Source organism: Tachypleus tridentatus, chromosome 8, assembly GCF_004210375.1.
Source record: "Tachypleus tridentatus isolate NWPU-2018 chromosome 8, ASM421037v1, whole genome shotgun sequence".
Lineage (NCBI taxonomy): Eukaryota > Metazoa > Arthropoda > Merostomata > Xiphosura > Limulidae > Tachypleus > Tachypleus tridentatus.
In genome coordinates this window covers 125066999-125087324 of record NC_134832.1, presented here as the reverse complement: position 1 = coordinate 125087324, position 20326 = coordinate 125066999, and the positions used below count along the sequence as shown (strand labels likewise).

Here is a 20326-nt window from a genome sequence, read left to right as displayed (position 1 = left end):
GTGTTCCATGTGTGATGTCTACCTACCAATTAGAATTGCAAAATGAGAAGCAACTCATCTGAACCTTGTCATGCAACATCTATTCTGTAAGGAGAATCTGTCTGGATTACCTCCCATTTTGCAATTCTAGTTGGTGGGTTAGCCTCTCATTGGATCACCCAACTACTGGCAATTTGGCTCCAGTACCTCATTTTTGGGGATTGATAGTTGATGCTTTCTGTTGATGTACCATTTTAAACATGTTCTGTCCCAAGGTTTGTCCATAACGTTAGATGGTGTTATTGGTAATGGTGACACTATCCACCTTGGAAATGTTTTTAGTTTTTTAAAGGCCATAAATCTTTTAAATGCCATATAAATTTTTAATTTAATCTTTTTTACTGTGATTCCCTTTTAAGAATCACACTCCATCCAATTTGATTTGAAATTAGAAAATGACTGTAACATGAAATAACTCAAAATTAGAACTGGAAAAGCAAACTTTAGGTGACTAATGCTGCTGTTTGAACTACCCATTAGTCATCCTGGTGAGTTATTATTAAAATTTTGCTACAAGTCTTTTAAAACTTTTATTGCTTTACTTTTTGAAAATAGCCATAATGTCAAATAACATGGAACCAGGACTGTAAAGGCCAACTTCAGGTGAGTGACTGGTTTTTGTACTTACCTGTTACTCATCCTGGCAAGTTATGATGATTATAATTATGCTACAGAAAGTCCTTTACAACTTGTATTACTGTAGTTTTTCTCTTAATGTTGTAGACTATATGTAAACATTGGTTTTAATGCTATTTGTTTTTTTTTAACCTTGTTTTGTTCTACCTTAATTTCCTTTTATGAATTTTACAAAATTTACTTTAATTTTAACTTTTTGCTGGATGTTTGGTGCAGATAACCTAGTCATAAAACACTAAATCAACCAACCAACCTTTGCAGCTCAGTTGAATTACTTGCTGGAGGTCATTATGTGAACTGGTATGTGGATCTCATCAATATCTTTATCTCACATTATTTGCTTGTTATGGAAGTCCTTATATTTGAGGAGTTTTGCATACTTCCTGTAGCTACCTTAACTATTTCTGCTAGATTATCCACAGGAGTGAATATAATTATTTTTAAATTTAAGTATCTTGCCTTGTTTTCACAGGATATCACTTTGTGGTGAGTTTTGCCCAGACTAGTGCAGAATTGCTTTTATTAAACCAATCCTACACTAGCAACCACTGTTTCAATATAGTTACTACTGGTTATGACTGACTCTGAAGAAATGAGACATTCCATAAGATTAACTAGGAGCTCACCAGATGGTATTACCATACTCTACTGGACCACCACTCATGGACTATCATAACTGAGACTAAAGGGGAACCTGCCCATCCATGCCAATCATTGGATTGAATAAATTGGGGTTTGTTTGCTTTTAAAAATATAAGGAACTTGGTTTACCTATTGCACTCTTTCCAGAGTACTGCTTTATAGGACTCCCTAATATGGATTACCCTCCAGATTCTACTAGGGAACCCTCACCACATCTGGATTCCATTCACTGGGGTGGTGAACAGAGGCTTTTACTCCAGAGTGTTTAATTCCTCCATTCTTGGAGAAGAGGGCAAAGTTTGGAGGCCACCTGCCTGGATCCCTGGGTGTTTTTCCCCAAATGTCAGTGGTAGCAGCACTAGTCTACTTGTAATATCAGTTCATATTTTACACTTAGCTACCCAGTTGGGTTCTGCATGGCCCTTTTTTTTGATCAATATCTGTTAAGAATATTGTTCAGGGAAGAAGGTCCATTATACCCTTGTAATTTTGAATGAGGAGTGGTCACATCCTGGATTCTTAGTTGAGCACAGTTGTTCCATATCCTTCTCATAATTCTGGGAACAAGTAGAAAGTTTCTTGCCCATTCAGTTGTGGATAGAGGATGAATGTTCATGATTCCAGACTAGATGAGTTCTGTTCCTTTGGTTGAGTAAGGCATGCATGATCCTGTCAAATAATACCTATAAGTGTCAGTGGAGATAAGTATTACTGGAAATACATTATCAGTTTAGTAAAATGTTATTTCTAGTTTCTTTATTACAGTTCTATCACTTTATACTTCTAAAGTATGGATAAAATAATATCATTGTGTAAATAATAGTTTTCCACTTCATATATTTGTACACATGCTTGAAGTATTTGTCTATTTATACAATATTGTTTTTTCCTTTTTTAATTCCAGATGCTTAGCTCATCGTTGGCAGCAAGGTGGAAATGCAGCCAACAACTGCACAGTTCTCAAGCAGCTTGGAGTTTCCTGTGAATATTTAGGAACAATGAGTACAGATTATGGTGGATTGTAAGTTGCTATAGAGAAAAATAATGTGCTTTTTCTGCATTTTTACTTTATTAAAAAAAAGAATTAATGTACTAACATTTTGTTGTCTTTTGTTTGATCAACCTTCTATTAACATTCATATTATTGTGCAGTGTTTTCATTGAGGTGTAGGAACTGAACTTGTTAATCTTTAACAGAAAAAGATGTAAGTTTATAAAATAGTTTGTTTACATAAATGTATAATATTATCTAACTGAAACAGTCATAACCAATTTTTATGTACTTGATGGTATTCAAGTTGTATCACAGTAAGAAAGATCACTCTCTAAAACACCATCACATAGTTCTTTTCAGACATAACTGTGTGTGAATTTCTGCTTCAAATATGTACAAGAGCAATGAAAATGCAAGGAAATTAGTTTGAAGGTTAATGTTGTGTACTTCTCTATTATAATTTTCATAATTGACTGCAAGATGTTTTATCTGACATTGTCTTTTGTACAGATTTCTCAAGAAATGTTTTATTGACAACCACATAGAGATCAAGAACTGTGTTTACTATGAAGAAAAAGAGTGCCCGACGTCATACGTGTTGATTAATGCCCAGAATGGATCACGTACCATATTGCACTCAAATAAGTTAGTTAGTTAATCTTAATGACTTTTGTTACCCAAAATTCTTTTTTTATCTTTTTAGACCACAGGACATTGTAAAAATAACACATTTAATAGCTAGTTCTTTCAACTACCAGTAACATAATAAGTGATCCATTTTTGTCTTCCAGTTTGAAAAGAAAAATTACAATTCAGTTTGTATACCTGTAAACCATTTCTTATTGAGACTTGTGCATTAAACTGTAGTTCACTGCTCTATCTTAGTTATGAAATGTAGGACAGAATTTCTAACATAGTTTTGATGAGACTATTCTTTTTATTTATAATTTTGATATAACTTTCACAGAAGTATCACTTGTGACCAACAAGGTCATAGAACAGTTCTACAGTTGGTTACACATAGTAGTGGGTTTTCTGATATAACTAAATGAACTCTAGGTAAACCTCTTGTTGTATGCTTAATTAGTGCAATACTTTTGAAGTGTTTTTTAGTTATTTAATAAGTAATTCAATTTTTTCTTACAATTACAACTGAATTGAACACTGAAATGTATTAGTCTTTAAATTTATATGCTACCAAATATTATCAAAATGTATACCTTAGATCCAGCTCTCCAAATATCTCAAATAATTAATTAATATGATATACCGAATAGATCTCCAACAAAAACATGAATAAATATGGATATCAATTATTTTATTTTGATAAAACTGAAGAATTGCATGCACTTGCTTATTTGTTGAGTATCTGTTGCTGTTTGTATAAGATTATTATACTCCATGAATGCAAATTGTAGGTGTATCAGTTTTTTATAGGTGATACTTCTATTTATTTTGTATATTGCATGTTATATATGTGTGTGTGTGTATGTGCATTTATTTATTATAACAAATGTTATTTAAGTGCAACAATGCTTTATAAAGAGTGGTGCTCATTTGGAAAATGTTGAAAATGTTCTGGTCCAATACATTGAATTATAAGCACACATTTTTATGCATCCCTTTGAATGTTATGCACATTCGTGTTCATATGTAATACACTTGTGTGTGTGTGTGTTTGTGTTTCTATTGATTTTAAGTTTCATATGTAACCAAAAAAACCAAATTGTGTTCACAAACATTCCAGTGGCTTCTGTGATTTTCCTAAATATATTTTTAAAAAATCTGATAAAACAGAAGGAAATTAAATGGATAATATAATAATCTTGACATTATGAAAGTGTGTGTGTTGTGTATCCAGTGTTCTTTGAATATGATCTTTTTTTATGTCTTTGCAGAGAGACAGACCATTTTTCTATTCTTTGTTTTTCCAAACATTTTTTCAGTCAACCTCTACTCTTTCATTTTTTGGTGGATTGGCTTGAAACTTAGGGTTATACACCAAAACACCTTTTTCTGATTTTTTTTAGTTCAGGCCTTTGTTAGGAATTTTTGGATCAAAGGGCAAACAGCTGAAAATATGTAAATTTTGAATTTCTGTGCAGTTGTATTTACAGTAATCAAGATGAAATTTGGCACAAATATAAATTTTCATGTGCCCTACACATTTACAAACTAAAGACGTTGAATTTACTCATTTTGAATCTGTTAAGGGAGGTCAGAGCTCACAAAAGAACATAATTTTGGGGTTTTGATCAATTGGCTGCATTTTGACCAATTTACATGGGATTTAGTACAAAGATAGAAATAAAAATATTGTACTTTCCCATTTTAAGTAATTATAGGTGGCTCAAGATACCACAAAAAGCATAATTTTAAACAATTACTCTACTATATTTCAGCCAATTTAATAAGATTTTGTGCAAAGTTACTTTTTCATAATTCCCATATACATATTCACAAAAATGTGACATATGGGGAGGGGTGTCAAAAGGTTATATGAACCTTTAATATTAGGGATTAGGCAATTATTTAGTCTTGTTTTGATAAACTTACATTAAATTTGGTACAAAGATACTCTTGGTAGTTCCAAATACAGATATAAACGGTTCTGCAGTTTTTATCTTTTGCTCAATTTTTCAATGAGGAAAGCACAGTTTGGGGTTTTTGTGGGTATCAACCAACTTACATGGGATTTGGTACAAAGATATCTTCTTGCAGGTCATAAACAGTGGCACAGACCAGGGGTGGGCAGTTTATTTTTCATAGTGGCCACAACTGTGACTAATGAAAACAACATTGGTCACACTATTCAAAACAAATTTGAAAGATGTTAGTTTAATCAAAATAATTGCATTTCAACTAACCTTCAGTGTGAAAATTAATGAGGATTTTTATGAACGAGTATCGTAAAATTTGGCTTAAAGTATATACTCAGTGAACATCTTAGCTTTGCCTCTAAATTTATGTCAGTAAGCTGAGATCTGTATCGATACTTGAGAAAATCTAGTGTCGAAAATGTTGACTCACACACCCATGTGGATCCAAACATGGAAAATAATTTTGAAATTGCTAGCTTTAAATTTGGAAGACTTTCATTTATTAGAATATGAGCCACATCTCTCTGGTAGAACATTTTTGTTTACTTTTTATATGTTCTACACTTTGCAGGGTAAGCATCTCATCTTCAAATCCACACTTATCCAAAGACAAAAAAGATGTAACAACCTTACTGAAATTTCCTAAGTCAAATTGAAAGGGATCATGCAAAAATTCAAATATCAATTTCAGAATTTTAAATTTGGAGAAACCTGATTTAAATTTTGACTTAGGTTTTTAATCCAGTTTACTTAGAGATTATCTTTAGTATCAGAGAAATCGTAGTTGTTATTATTTTCTAGAAAACCTATTCGACTTTGCAAATTGTGTCAAATCATTCTTTTATAATTGTTCCACAAGGAGGTTTAGCTTTAATAGAAATTCATGAATAGACTGTGACTGCTTGCCAATTATTTTACATCTTCCCTGAAGCTTCATATTCAAATTATACAAGTGAGCAATCATGTTGCAAAGGAAGTGCAAATCACACTGCCATGACAAAGTTTCAATCTTACCTTTTTCAACAAGATACTCTTTTATTTGAGGAAATAAGGAAGTAAATCATTCTAAGACTTTTCCTTTACTTAACCATCTTACATTTGTAAAACCAGTAAGATCATCAAAAGTACAGTCACTGATTTTCTTCAAAGACTCAACAAACTGTCAATAGGTGAGAGAGCTTCCACTTCTAATATAATTCACAATTTTTACAACAATGTACATCAAATTTTTAATTCATCACTTTTAGACATCTGAGCACATAAGTTTTCCTGATGCAAAATGCAATGGAAAGATGACAGCGTGGACTTCACATTATTTTTAATTAAATGCTGCTTCGAGAGAGAAACAAATCCTAATTTCGTCCAGTTGTGGCAGGAGCGCCACATGTTGTGACAGAAACCAGTTTTTAAAATCCAGATTGAATTTTTCAAAGATGTTTCTTTCCACATGTTTGATCTCGTAATCCACAAAGGCCAAGCATTTCTCCCCTCACTTGAATCTCTGAAGTTACATAACAAACCCAAAACATGAACTGTGCAGTGTCACTAACATCTGTTGACTCATCTAATGCTAAAGAAAATTTCAAACAATCTTTTAATTGTTCAAGCAACTGATTTTTCATGTTCTTTTCTAACTCTAGCATTCTGTGGACAATTGTTCTTCAGCTTAATTGCAAATTATTTACCTTTTGAAGAATGTCTTTTATTTTTGAATCGTAATTCTCCAACAGAGTTTCAATGACCACAACTTTCCTTTTACTTATTCAGCATCAGAAAATGATTTCTTTTTTTTGAGCTAGCATTCAAGCTACTTTATATCTAGCTAACTTAACTAGTTCTATCAATAATAAAAATCTTTTCATGCCTCCCTTTTGTTCATGAAATTGTGCTTTCAGGTGGCTAATTTCATTCATACAAATATTGCTATCGACTGGAAAATTTACATCAAATTTGTTGTAAAAATTGTTAGTGTTGCTTGAGGTTATGTACTTTATTATTCATAAAAACTTTGTTACACAAAATACAAACAGGTTTATTATTTACTTCAATTACTGTAAATTTCAACTCCCAACATTCATTAAATTCTTGTTTCATGTTTTTACAATCATGCACCATTCTATTTTCAACAGTAATGCCAGAATCAATTAAGTTGTCTTTATTTTCTGAGTGTTCACCATCATCAGGATTCTTTTGTTTTTCAATTATCCACTTATTCATATTATGGGATTAAAAACAAAATGTATTAAACACTTGGAAGTTGCACAACAAAAATGTGTGCAAATGCATGCAAAACAACGCACACTCAATAACAAGCATCTAAACCAGACTGACCTTACAAAATGGGTGGAGTCTGTGGCAGTGTTGGAGTGGGCAACATTAGCAATGACGTGAGACAGTGAAGTTACTGATTACCAAATTTGCGATAAAAAATAAATGATGGAAAATTCCTAAACTCGAACTGGCCACAATTCTGCTATTCACTGGTTACATGTGGCTAGTGGCCATGGAGTTGTCCACCCCTGACGTAGACAGTTCTCAATTTTTCTGTGTTTTTTATAATTTTGCTGATGTCAAACTTGACCAAGTTGGGTTGCATATTTGGTCATGTTGCATTTCTCCCACAAATGTTTGCTGCTTTAATTATATTGGGTTGTCTTTGGCCTGTTAATTTCAACAGTACTTTTGACAGTTTACATTATGCTTTATTATGTGTATGATAAAGTGAAGACTATTCATGCCTTAATGTAAATCATAAAGTTAATATGTTCTATGACCATAACCTTGACAGAAAATATTGTTTTGTGCTTGTCTGATTTTAAGCCTATGTTTAAAAGTAATATGTGATGTATAGTAACACTGCAAGATGTGTAACGATGGTAATAGTTATCTGTTGTGTTTCATGTAATCTATAACTTTTAAAGCAAGTCTAATTTCAATAAAAAGTTCATATTGATATAACTTAAATCTGTAAATGTGATTTTTTAGAATAGGTTTTTAGTGTAAATCAACATTATATTTTAATAAAGAATAACTAAAATGTTGGTTCTAGTCATGCAAATACAAATTTTGTTGTAGCTCTTTATTTATTGGTAGTTTTACATGCTATAATCTGAAATTAATTTTTAAACTAAATTCTCATTCTAATATTCTGCACATCTTAAAAAGTGAGATTGAGTTCTGCTTGTGGTGTTTTGCTATTACGTTAAAGTTTAGATGTTTTTCGTAAAGGATATGCATTCTAGTTTTGGAAAAATAATATATGTATTCTTGTTACTCTTTAAGTTACACATTACAATTACAGAAGAAAGAAACTTAATACGCGAGTTTATGAAAGGCTGTTAGCAGGTACAGTTAACACCTTAGTGTTCAGAAATAATTACAGCTAAAATAATGCTTGTTTAGCTAATTTGTATTTTGAACAATTTTGAAATGCTTTAAACATTGTTATGCTAGCTCTAATAATTTTAAGATAACTAGAACTTTAAAATCTTTAATTATGAAAAAGCTTAGCTCATTTTGTAATTTTTCTCTGTTTTTAGTAATTGAAGATTGAGATGATATAATTAATTTAAATTACTTTCAGATTTGCTTGGTATACAGTGGAGTTATTACACTGGGCTTGTCAATAATAATATAATTATTTCCTTTGGGATATTCTAGTATATTTGAATATTTTATTGAAAAAAATTTAAAATTATATTCATCCTGTTGTATGGAAAATACATTTTACTGAAGTTTAAGTATTGTGATTTATTGTTATTTTCTAGACTTATTTTTTAACAGTCTTCTTAATTTAAAATACATGTTGTTACTTGTCTGATTTGTAATATGTTAAAAGAGCTGTAGTATTTTATAGCATGTCTTTACATTCCGTGTTTGTTTGATACTATTAAGAACTCTTATTTTAAATTTGCCTTTTTTACCTAATAATTTTACAATATATAATCATGCCAGTTTTCAGTTGAAATATATTGCAATATTATATTTTTGGTTTTTATAAAATTGCTGATTTAAATTAAAAAGAAACTAAGAAAAGAAATAACAATTACTGCTTTTTAAATGTGTGTTGTTAAAAGTTTTAAATTTTAAATTACTGCTGTTAAAAGAAAAAAGTTTCAGTTATAATTGTTTCAAGCAAATATGATGGACCTTAGGTGAATTCCTAGCAGACTATTTTGTATGTTGTACATAAAATTGAAAAGTCTGATTATTTTGTAAGGCTGATTTTATGAATTGTTTGGTTATGACTACAGCTTATATTCAGCAAATAACTAATTAAATGTGTAAGTTTTCAGTTTCTGAATAAGAACATGATTTGAAAATTAGTAATAATGTTATTTTAACAGTTCTGTTGCAGTACTTCCTTTTTATCCTCTAGTTTTTACTGTATAGTTATAACTGATAAATATAAACATTAATACTAGAATCAAGTTCTTTAAAATAATCAAATCATGTTTTGTTATTAATTAAAGTATTTTTGATAAATTCAGTGAGACCAAAGGCAAATTTATTTTTGAATTACATGAGCAAGGTCTGAAAGAACGTTCAAGTTAAGTCAATCACTTTAGCTTGGCTTCACTTTACTTTTTAGTTACACATACAATAATTAACAAGTCTGAAACAACGGACTTACCTCTCTGAACAAATTAATTACACAGGCCTGTGTATTTAAACTTCATAAAGATTGTTTTGGTTTCAATAACAAATTTCTATAATTTGTTTGTGCAGGTTTTAAAAATATTAATTTTTTTTATCACTTAAGTAATTTTTACAAATTGGGAAGAAAAACTTCTTTAGATCAAGTTATTTCATTCATTATAGTGAATGTTTTTTATTATTATGTTTGTTAACAAACTGAAGAAAAGAGAAGAACACTGATGTCAAATGAATGTAAATCTTCATTCATCCTGTTTTTTTTGTGAAATCTGTGTTTTAGTTGCAAAACTACATATTGTGGTCTTTTATGTATTGCTTTATGATGTTTTGTGAAAAATTTGTGTTGATAGAGAAAAATTGATAGGATTTTTAGATTCAGAAGAAGAAGATTTAAAATTTTAAAATAGTAAAACAATCATAGGCCTGCTTTATTGATAGAACATCTGAAAATGAGATTTTATGTATGCAATTAGCCTTGATTTATCTCTCATTTAAGACATATATTATAATGCAAAATGCTCTATTGCCTGATGTAATACTCATTATATGACAATAGCCCTTCAATGGTAGGAAGGTGATATTCTCTTTGCATAGTAGATACCCTGTAAGGACTTGTACTGTAATCAAGTTCTTTTTTATCCTTGGTACTGTCTTTATCAAATGTCTTTTTTTTCCTAGTTTAACATAATTAATTTCATGAGATTTGTGCTGCCTTTACACAATCTTGGATGCCAATAATTGATGTCTTTGCCAGTCCTCTCAAGACTAAATTCTCCCTCTTATGATCACTGATATTTCACACAGCAGCTCTGGCTGTGGACACCCTCAGTTACAATTGGTCTCATCCCTTTCTATATTAGTAACTTCCTCTCTGTTTTTTCCCATGTGTGTTGGTGTTAAGTTGCAACAGTTTTTGTTGGGTACAGTTGGTCGCATCTCTAAATCTTGGTTTTCTTATCTTCATTTCAGTCACCATTACTTCAACCTCATAAATTTATTTTTCACTCTGGAATGTTGTCCTTTCATCTTGGCCCTGCATGGCCAAGTGTTTAAGGCACTCAACTCGTAATCTGAGGATCGTGGGTCCGAATCCTTGGCACACCAAACGTGCTTGTCCTTTCAGCCATGGGTGGTGATGACTAGCTGGCTTCCCTCTACTTTTACACTGCTAAATTAGGGACAGCTAGTGCAGATAGTCCTCGAGTATCTCTGCATAAAAATCGAAAGAAACTAGACCCTTCATCTTTACACGTGGGATGTTTTCTGTCTCTTGCTGGCTAGTTATGTTTCTCTGTCTGTATAGCCATTGTATTATATCATTTGCATTGCCTTTCTCTCAATGAAAATGACATAAATTTCCTTACTGGTCACTCTGTACCTCCAAGCCATTCCATCTTATTATTGCCCACCTTTTTGCTTTCTTTACCTAGTTGTTTGACCAAAGATTGTTGGTTTTTATTCTTGCAGTCTATTGGGTAATTTCATTGGCTGTCTTTTACTTTTTGGCTATGGTTCTGTTTTTTTCTACTTTGTACCAGTCTAATTCTTTACATCCTCCCTTTCTTGTCCAGTTCCTTTGCCTAAATTGAAACTTGATATGGTTGCACATGTTTTTATCCAGCCCCATTTCAAATATTGGCATCGGTATTGACATGGGTAACTGTAAAAAGTCAGTGCAAATTTTACAAAATTATGTTTAAACTTAAAAAAAAAAACATCCATTCAAGGCAGTGCTGAGGATAAAAGTGAGGTTAATTTTGAGTACAAGTGCCTAAAGGGATCTACTGTGTTAAGCATGTGTCACCCTTCTATTGGTAGAAGGCTATTGTCACATTTCATTGTACATTAATGCAGCTCATGTCACATGGGAGATAACTCAAGGCTAATGACATAGACATAGTTTCAAAGACAGATTTGCAAGGAATAGCTACTGAATGCAGAGAAATTAGTATTGGAAATACATTTTCAGATAACAAAAATGTTAATATTTTGAAAGTGTCATAATAACAAATATCACAATATTAAATCAATTGGTTAGAAATTAAGATCCAATTACCTTCCTTGCTTTTTCTTCATATTATCAGTAAAGCATTTTTGGAATGAGTTTATATTATAAGCCACTATTTTGTGGGTTATTTGTATCAGTTGTTTTACAAATTTAGGAATTTGATTAATAGCACTCTTAGTATTATGAGAAGGACAAACACAGTTCAACAATAATTTAAAATGTTGCCATCCAATGAATATTAAAGATTCAAACATGTTATTTTCAGTTGAATATCATTCATTAATGTTTTAAGTATTATTTAATGAACATAATCTATAAATATATAAAAAAAATTATCATATCCTAAAACTCTAAAATGTTAAAAATAACCTCTAGTTGTTCTGCTCCCCCTTCTCAAAAATACATATAGTTGAACTTTTATCATCAAAAGTTTTGTGGGAATTAGTTTACGTTTTTATTGAATTACTTCTTATGGTAGAGCTCATGCATTTTAAGTTGTGGATGTATTATAAAAGTGGCAGTCAGTCTTTAAATCTGAATGATGGATGGTAGTGTGCTACTAACTAACTATTTTCCTTATGTTCAGTATTTCAAAATTAGGTCAAGCAACATATAACCTTAGTACCTTTACCATAAATACAAAGTATGATACCATTTGCTATGGTATTTCATTAACTGTATAAGTGAATAATTTTTATCTAGGCTTGTATCATCTTTCTGTATATTTCTTATATGTTAACTTTATTTTTGGTTATGTGAAATCCACCACTAATTAATTAAAATAATTTTTAAAAAATACACACATTAAGAAGAACAGAAAAATGTTTTTAAGTACACTCTACTGTTATTATGTGATAGTTATAGCTAAAAATGCATATGGTTAAGGTTTTCAGTTTTTAAGTCAGTTTTGTTTTTTAGTTACACGTGTATGTGGTTTGGCTTACCTTCATTGTTGTTTGCATTTGTTTTTGGATTGTCCTGAAACAGCAGTGTGAGAGTGTAACAAAATAAAATCTGATCCATAAGTTTGTGTTGCTATAGAAGTTTGTTTTACATTCTTATGTAAATTATTTTTTTTTGTAATCCCAAGCACTTTCAATGTTATCATTTTTGGGCTTATTTTTGTAACAACCACCATTTGTCTGGTCTTCTTAGCAATCTACCTGAATTGAATTGTGAAGAATTTAAAAAAATAAACTTAAAGGAATATAACTGGATCCATTTTCAGGTAAATTACTTTTAATTTTTACCACCACAGTATATATATATATATATTTATCATTTAGAAAACAATTTATATGAAGATATGGTACAAGTGGCAAATATCCTGAAATACCTTTGTTCAATATCTTCCAGAATGATAAAAAATCTTAGAAATTAAATGATGATAAGTAAATATTTTAACATGCATATATTTTTAATAAAATGCATTATCAAGTCATTTTCACATAGTAAAATGTTTTCATAATATCTTTGTGATCAGACTTTCCAAGAAATGATTATTAACCACTATTTTGAGATGAAGATTTTTTAAAAATTAATATACATATTGTATTTGCATGTCCGAGTTAACAAAGACTATAATGAGTGAATCAGTTGATTAAGTAACTTTTTAATAAATTACTGATGCACTCTTTGACTGCATTTATGAAGCAGTTTTACACGTTACTTAAACTATGTAGCTATCTAAAGTTGTTTTCCAGAATTTAGAGCCCAAGCATTCCTACGTGCAAGTAATGTCATATATGCTACATTGCATTTTCAATTATTATTCAAAAGTGTTAATATCTATCACTTTCACTGTGCAATGAAGAAAAGTTGTAATTTAGTGATTATAAAATAAAGTATTTCTTATAAATGGTTTTAGGTATGATAAACTTTTTTCAGGATGTTAGATTTTGTAATGATTACTGTTTTTTAGTCATTTCATGCAAGTCATATCTAGCCACAGTAATAAATGATGTATAAAGGTTTTTTTTTATAAAATTTGTAATTGTTCTTCAAGTGAAAGACTCAAATGCTACAAATATTTATCTGAAAAATATAATTTTTTTTCTATTAAACCAATTCAAATAAGGTAGGCTTATCTCTGAAATACAGAAACCTTTCCTTGTTAAGTGTGACATTTGTGCTGGTCTCATTTTTTTTTCTCTCCGGTATGCTTTTGAATACTGAGTATATTTTCATGATGCCTGAGGATACTTGTGTCATGCAAGACAATATATGTATTTGATTCTTGTATTTTTCTCACTGTCTCCCGATATTGAGGCTACAGTTTTTTTCCAAAATTAGCCCTATATTCATACACTTCCTAGTCACCTTCTACTCTACTTTCTCTAGTTTAGTGTTTGATTAGGTTAGTTGGGAGAGAGTGATGGTTCATTTGTTTTTTCCTTTCCAGTCGTTAGTTTTGTGCTCTCCATGTAATGACTTGTGTTTTGAGACTTTCTCTTTCTTTCCCATTATTGGTAATTTTTCAAGCTCCGTGAAATTCATCTCTTGTGAGTTGTAATCAGTTAACTATAGTTAACCATTTGCAAGGTGTCTGGGATTGTGAGTAATTTTGATTTTAAAACAAACAATAAAAAACAAGATTTAATGGTTAACTACAATCTGTTATTGATTAATCCAGTCTGAACTTTTGCATGGTCTTGTATTCTCTGCACTTGTTCTAGGGCAACTTATATATTTCTCTATCACATAACATTCCTGTTCACAAATCTATGGGTGTCTGAGATGAAGAAATTCAACTTAAGGAACAGATTTTATATTATTGTAGATAACTTAATGAGATAATTTCTATATTTTTATTTTTAAAATTAAAATAAATTTGAAACATATATTACTTGCATCTGAACTCCTCTCCTGCTTGAATACAACAGAAATTTCATTATTCCAACTTTCAATTAACTCTAAATTATAGTAGGAAAGCAGAGCTTTTGTAGGACCCCTTATACTTGCACAATAAGTTACATTGTGGGAGAGTGGAGAATTATGGGTGAATGATTCATAGTTTGCAATGCTTAAAGAACATTCAGAAAGTTTTTAATCACATGTTTTGTTGACAGCATGAGTTCTAATTCAACAAGGAAAGGCTTTCATTATTTCAGAGATATGTACCTGTTTGAAATTCATTTTAATCCTAAAAATAAAAAATGTAACTGCCTCAGTTATCTACAAAAACAAATAAAATTTGTGTTTGAATTCTACTGAACACAAGCAATAAAACCTGGGACTAGTCTGTTTGTAAATTAGTACTTTGTTGTTTTTCTTTAAAATTCTACATGGCAAACTTTTTTATTAATGTAATGGAAAACATTTTGTTAAAAAACCTCCTTCATACAACTGCCTTTCTAGTTATTTTTCATTATTAGATACTTAAAATTAAATAAAAAATACTTACCATAATCCTAATTCTCGGTAGAAGGCAAAATTTTTGTAATGATTGGTGTAACTTGGACACAATCCTTATATGGTGTTGTTTTAGTCCAGTTTTTGTAGTTAATAACATAAAACTTATTAAATTTCTTATATATAATCTCAGTAAAATGAGATTATAAAAACATGAAATATCTTTGTGTGCTAACCTTGTAAAATATTTCATTTCTCTATCTTTTTTTTCCCTTTGCTCAACTTTTACAACAAAATATTTTTTTGTAAATTTCTGTAGTATTTAATTGGTTATTTAAATGGTAAATTCATTTGCATTTTTTTCATCAGAGTTTTTGTGTGATGTACTGGTTACTAGTTTTTCTTATCTTTTTTTAGGGAAGAAATGTAGGAGAAATCTGTAAAATGATTCAGCACATTCAAAACTGGAATGAAAATCATCCAGCTGACATAATTATTGTGTCTGTTGAATTAGAAAAAGCTAGAACATCATTAAGAGAACTGCTTGATAAAGCAGATCTTGTTTTTATTGAGAAAGATTTTGTTAAACTCTTTGGCATTGAAAAAATGGAAACTGCAGTTCAGGAATTATCACAGATGGCTCATCCAGGGTGAGTATGTATGTCATAAACTAGTTCAGGAATTATCACAGATAGCTCATCCAGGGTGAGTATGTATGTCGTAAACTAGTTCAGGAATTATCACAGATGGCTCATCCAGGGTGAGTATGTATGTGGCGGGTGAGTAAAAACTAGTTCAGGAATTATCACAGATGGCTCATCCAGGGTGAGTATGTATGTCGTAAACTAGTTCAGGAATTATCACAGATGGCTCATCCAGGGTGAGTATGTATGTCGTAAACTAGTTCAGGAATTATCACAGATGGCTCATCCAGGGTGAGTATGTATGTCGTAAACTAGTTCAGGAATTATCACAGATGGCTCATCCAGGGTGAGTATGTATGTCGTAAACTAGTTCAGGAATTATCACAGATGGCTCATCCAGGGTGAGTATGTATGTCGTAAACTAGTTCAGGAATTATCACAGATGGCTCATCCAGGGTGAGTATGTATGTCGTGAACTAGTTCAGGAATTATAAAAGATGGCTCATCCAGGGTGAGTATGTATGTTGTAAACTAGTTCAGGAATTATAAAAGATGGCTCATCCAGGGTGAGTATGTATGTTGTAAACTAGTTCTTTTATAAATTTACCTTTACTTTTCTGTGCCTCGATTTGTGGCACAGATAAAGATGGAACTTAAACATAAGTTTATCATGTGACATAAAATTAAACATTTTATGACAGTTAATCATAGGAACTCAATTAATTTTTAGTTGTGATATATTTGCTTTAATCACAACAAATTAATCAATGTAAAATGTTTAACTACAGAATTTCTTTTCATATTCTAACCAATATGAAAAACAAAAAAAGAGTATAAACAATTTTTCATAAAAAAGTGGCTCAGTATAGCCAGGTGATTAAGGCACTTGACTCGTAATCTGAGGATCGTGGGTTCGAATTCTTGTCACACCAAACATGCTTGCTCTTTCAGCCTTGGGAGCATTATAATGTGATGGTCAATTCCACTACTCATTGACAAAAGAGTAGCCTAAGAGTTGGCAGTGGGTGGTGATGACTAGCTGCCTTTTCACTGGTCTTACACTGCTAAATTAGGTACACCTAATACAGATAGCCCTCATGTAGCTTTGCGCAAAATTCAAAACAAACTGAAAAGAAACAAACAAACATAAAAAAGCCTTGTTTATGAAAGTTAAAGTTTCTAAACATTCAACATTTTAAAAAGATTATTTATAAACATGCTTGTCTTATGGATGTATATTATGAGGCAATATTTAATATTATTTTTGTTAAGAAAAAGTGAGGAACACATAAGGTTACTTACTATCTTTTTAATCTCTTTGGAACATTTAAAATACATAATTTATATTTTACATCATGGGAAGTTGTCCATTGTAAAATATAAATCATCCAATCAAAAATTTATAAATTAAAATACTAACTATTTCATTGAAGAAAGTAGAAAATAAGTATACATCATTAAATTATAAGAACAGTTAAAACTCATTTCCAAAATGGGAGACAGAGATTTTTTTAAGTGTAGGCTACATGCAATTTAGGTCTTTCATTGACATCGTATTACTCTAGATGACCATAATTAATAATTCATATCTACATGTGATACCTTATCTGATAATTTTTCAATTATTAACTTTTGCGAACTAAAACATGCTGCATTCTTTTACCTTTATTTTCTGTACTTTATGAAAACTCAACCAACAAAACTTAGAGCTGATACTTGTAAAATGTAGTGCAGCCACTATTGGGAAGTAAACTTTGTTATTAGGAGCAGCTTCACTTTTTTTTCTAGTATTATTCAAGGTAACAACAGTACTGTTTAAATTTAGAAATATTTCCAGTAATATCATTAAAAGTTTGGTCAAAACAGTGTGTTATTTTTTACTTGGTACTTTTTAAATATTATAGTCTACTAATATACTTAAAATATAAAATAACTATTAAAAATAAACTTTTAACTTTGTAAATAGCAGCGATATTGAAACAACAACTGAGGAATGAAGTAGTGCATATGTATTTCTGTGGGAACTTGTTTTATCCTGTTAAAGCATGTTTCAGTTGATTTGCAAATTTGTACACTTGTAGTGAGGGCCATTGCACTAATCAAAGCTACCTTTTTAGTCTAATTTCTGTCAATTATCTGTAAGCAATCAGAGTGGGGGGTTATGTGCAGCACTTACGTCATGTGGAAGTGGTAACAGTTTGAGTTAAATTCAAAAGTTATAAGGACATATCTCAATAAATACTTTGAGTTTACTGGAATAAGTATTTCTGACAACTTATTGTATGAATGTTTACTTTGAAGAAAACATTCAATGCGAACAGTGAATCTGACAGCAACTTAAGATATATGAAACACATCCTAAAACATCTTTGTTGCTAAAGGATTTGAATCTGCAGTTAAACAAGGTGTGGCACAAAACAGATGAACAGTGAAAGCAAATGAAGGTTATGAATACATATCTAAAAAACTCACAGTTGATTATCAAGAGAAAAAAAACAACAGTTTTTCATGTCTGCAAAAAGCTCATAAATGTCTCAACAAAAGCTGAACGGCCTAATATTGAACTTTGTGGTTTCAGTTATTGTAATTTAGAGTTGTCAAGTTCACATACTTTAGAAATTTAATCACCTTACTACAGCCAACAAGAATGATTATTTCTTGAAGAAAATTAATGAGGCAAATGAATTATGCCTATGGAGAAACAATTAGCATTCTCAAGTCCCAAGTAGCAGTAGTCAAGACTGTCACAATGAATGCTGACTGCTGGATTGCAGAAACAGGTAATTAATTAATAAACGATCTTTAATTTTATTAGTTGCTGATGTTTTCATGTTTTTTAAACTATATAATGCTAGAGGGTTTTTTTTTCACCTGACTTAGGAACATTGATATTTTATTAGACTGTTATTGTATTACTATAGTTAATTTTTAAATATTGGAATTAACCTGTTTTGTTACTAAATGCACACTTGGAAACTGATGGACAATAATTTTATTTCAGAGCTTATTTAGGGGCCTCTGTGTACTAAGTAAACAAAAATATACTGGAATGTAAGGATACAGTTCTGCCTGTTGTTGTATAAAAGGATATATCCACAATTTTACTGGAAAGGTACTAGATGTAGTACATTGAATACTGCATCCATGACAAAATTGTCAAAACTGCAACAACTTCTTTAAGGCTTTTAGGTTAGTGGTATATTTTAAAGTAATGTGAATTTACCTATATATATTTAAATCATCACATATGTCCAATTCCAAGCAATAGTTCTTAGTCAGGTGAGCCATTACCACATTTTCTATGGTCAGCTCACTGCCTTCTTGAAATTACTCCCATTTGTGACATCAGACATGCATTGACCAATTGGAGAGAAGTTTTAAAATATCCCAATAAAAGTATGTGAGAAGTAAACAAAACAGTTTGTATTATGCAAATGTGGGTGTTGGAATGAAATAATGAAAGAAAAGAAGACATAAGATATATACTATCTTTTTTACAAATATAAATTACAGCTCACATTCATATAATTATCTCTGTTATGCCTGTGATTCTTTTTCTTAATAATAATAAAATGACCATAACATTGCCCTTTGTGATTAGATAATCAACCATATTATTAAATGTCAAAATTATTTTTTGTGTTTATGTTTTAAGTTTAACTTACAAAGTGATAACTTCTTTTATAGACTGTTCTGCAATCTTCTGACCAACTGCATGGTGGTGTTGCTGGTTGTCATGGTGATGTAGTCATAGATGATGAGATAGATGAAGACACTGTAAAAATTTTGTTCTCTTTCTGATATATTAGCCTTTGAATATGAGTTATTGTTATTGTCTCATTCATGTATATGCACTTTGCCAGACCATCAAAGGTGTGTTTCTCATACATTAAATTTTTATTTGCTATTACTGATTTAACTAAAGCTTTAAATAATGACAGTATAGACAGAAGAAGGATGCTTGGTTGTTCATTATCCAGCTTTTTGGAATTCAGTGTTTGATGTTCTAAGTTGTGTGGATAAGTTAATATATAGAAGTGAGTCAAATGACCAAGCCCTACATCAAGATTTTCATCAACTGGACATTGTGTGGCTAAATCCAATTGAAAACATTTATAGTTCAGAATACATCTAGATCATGAAACCTATTGCTATAGTACTTGACATCTTGCTGTGTGAAAAGAAAGCTTTTATGGAACTACTAATTCCAGTCTTGTATGTTTGTATAGCCAAATCTGGCAATATGAGCAATTAACATTACAAATCTGTAAACCCCTAGTTGAAGTGTTAATGATTGCAATTCATTTCTTTCAGTGTGTTTTCATCCTCTCTTCAAGCTATCCTGGCTTCCAGAAAATCAGAAAGAACAAGTTTAACAAAATGATCTCAAAGGTAGAAGAACATGTAGCACAATACAGTACAGTGCTTAATCAAGACAGCACAATAGAACATGAAAATGATTATTTCAGATGTCTGCAAACAGAGGGTGCAAAATGTATAGACATAGAAATGCTCAAATAGTTGGTGCTTTTCTAGATAAACCCCTTGTAAAGTCTGTTTTCATTACATTAAATAAAGCTATCACATCAAGTGTCACAGTTGACATGGTTTTTATCAGATGGGAAAGACATGCTGAGAAGGAAAATCTTATATAAGCTTCTACATTTAGTACATGAAGTAAACTGATTATTTCACACAAATTGATAAGCTACATATTAGTTATTTTAGTTATTTGTGTTGTATAATTCATAGGTTG

At 30.8% G+C, this 20326-nt stretch overlaps 1 protein-coding gene across 2 annotated transcripts in view; it reads left to right on the top strand.

The window, feature by feature from the left end:
* The window catches only part of LOC143223423 (ketohexokinase-like), a 28872-nt gene that overhangs the window by 7444 nt on the left and 1102 nt on the right, over positions 1-20326 (top strand). For both annotated transcript variants that reach the window (XM_076451375.1, XM_076451376.1), the window contains exons 2-5: positions 2222-2338; positions 2822-2956; positions 12731-12803; positions 15344-15576. In XM_076451375.1, the coding sequence (XP_076307490.1) occupies positions 2222-2338; positions 2822-2956; positions 12731-12803; positions 15344-15576 (558 nt within the window). The remainder of the gene's footprint in view (positions 1-2221; positions 2339-2821; positions 2957-12730; positions 12804-15343; positions 15577-20326) is intronic.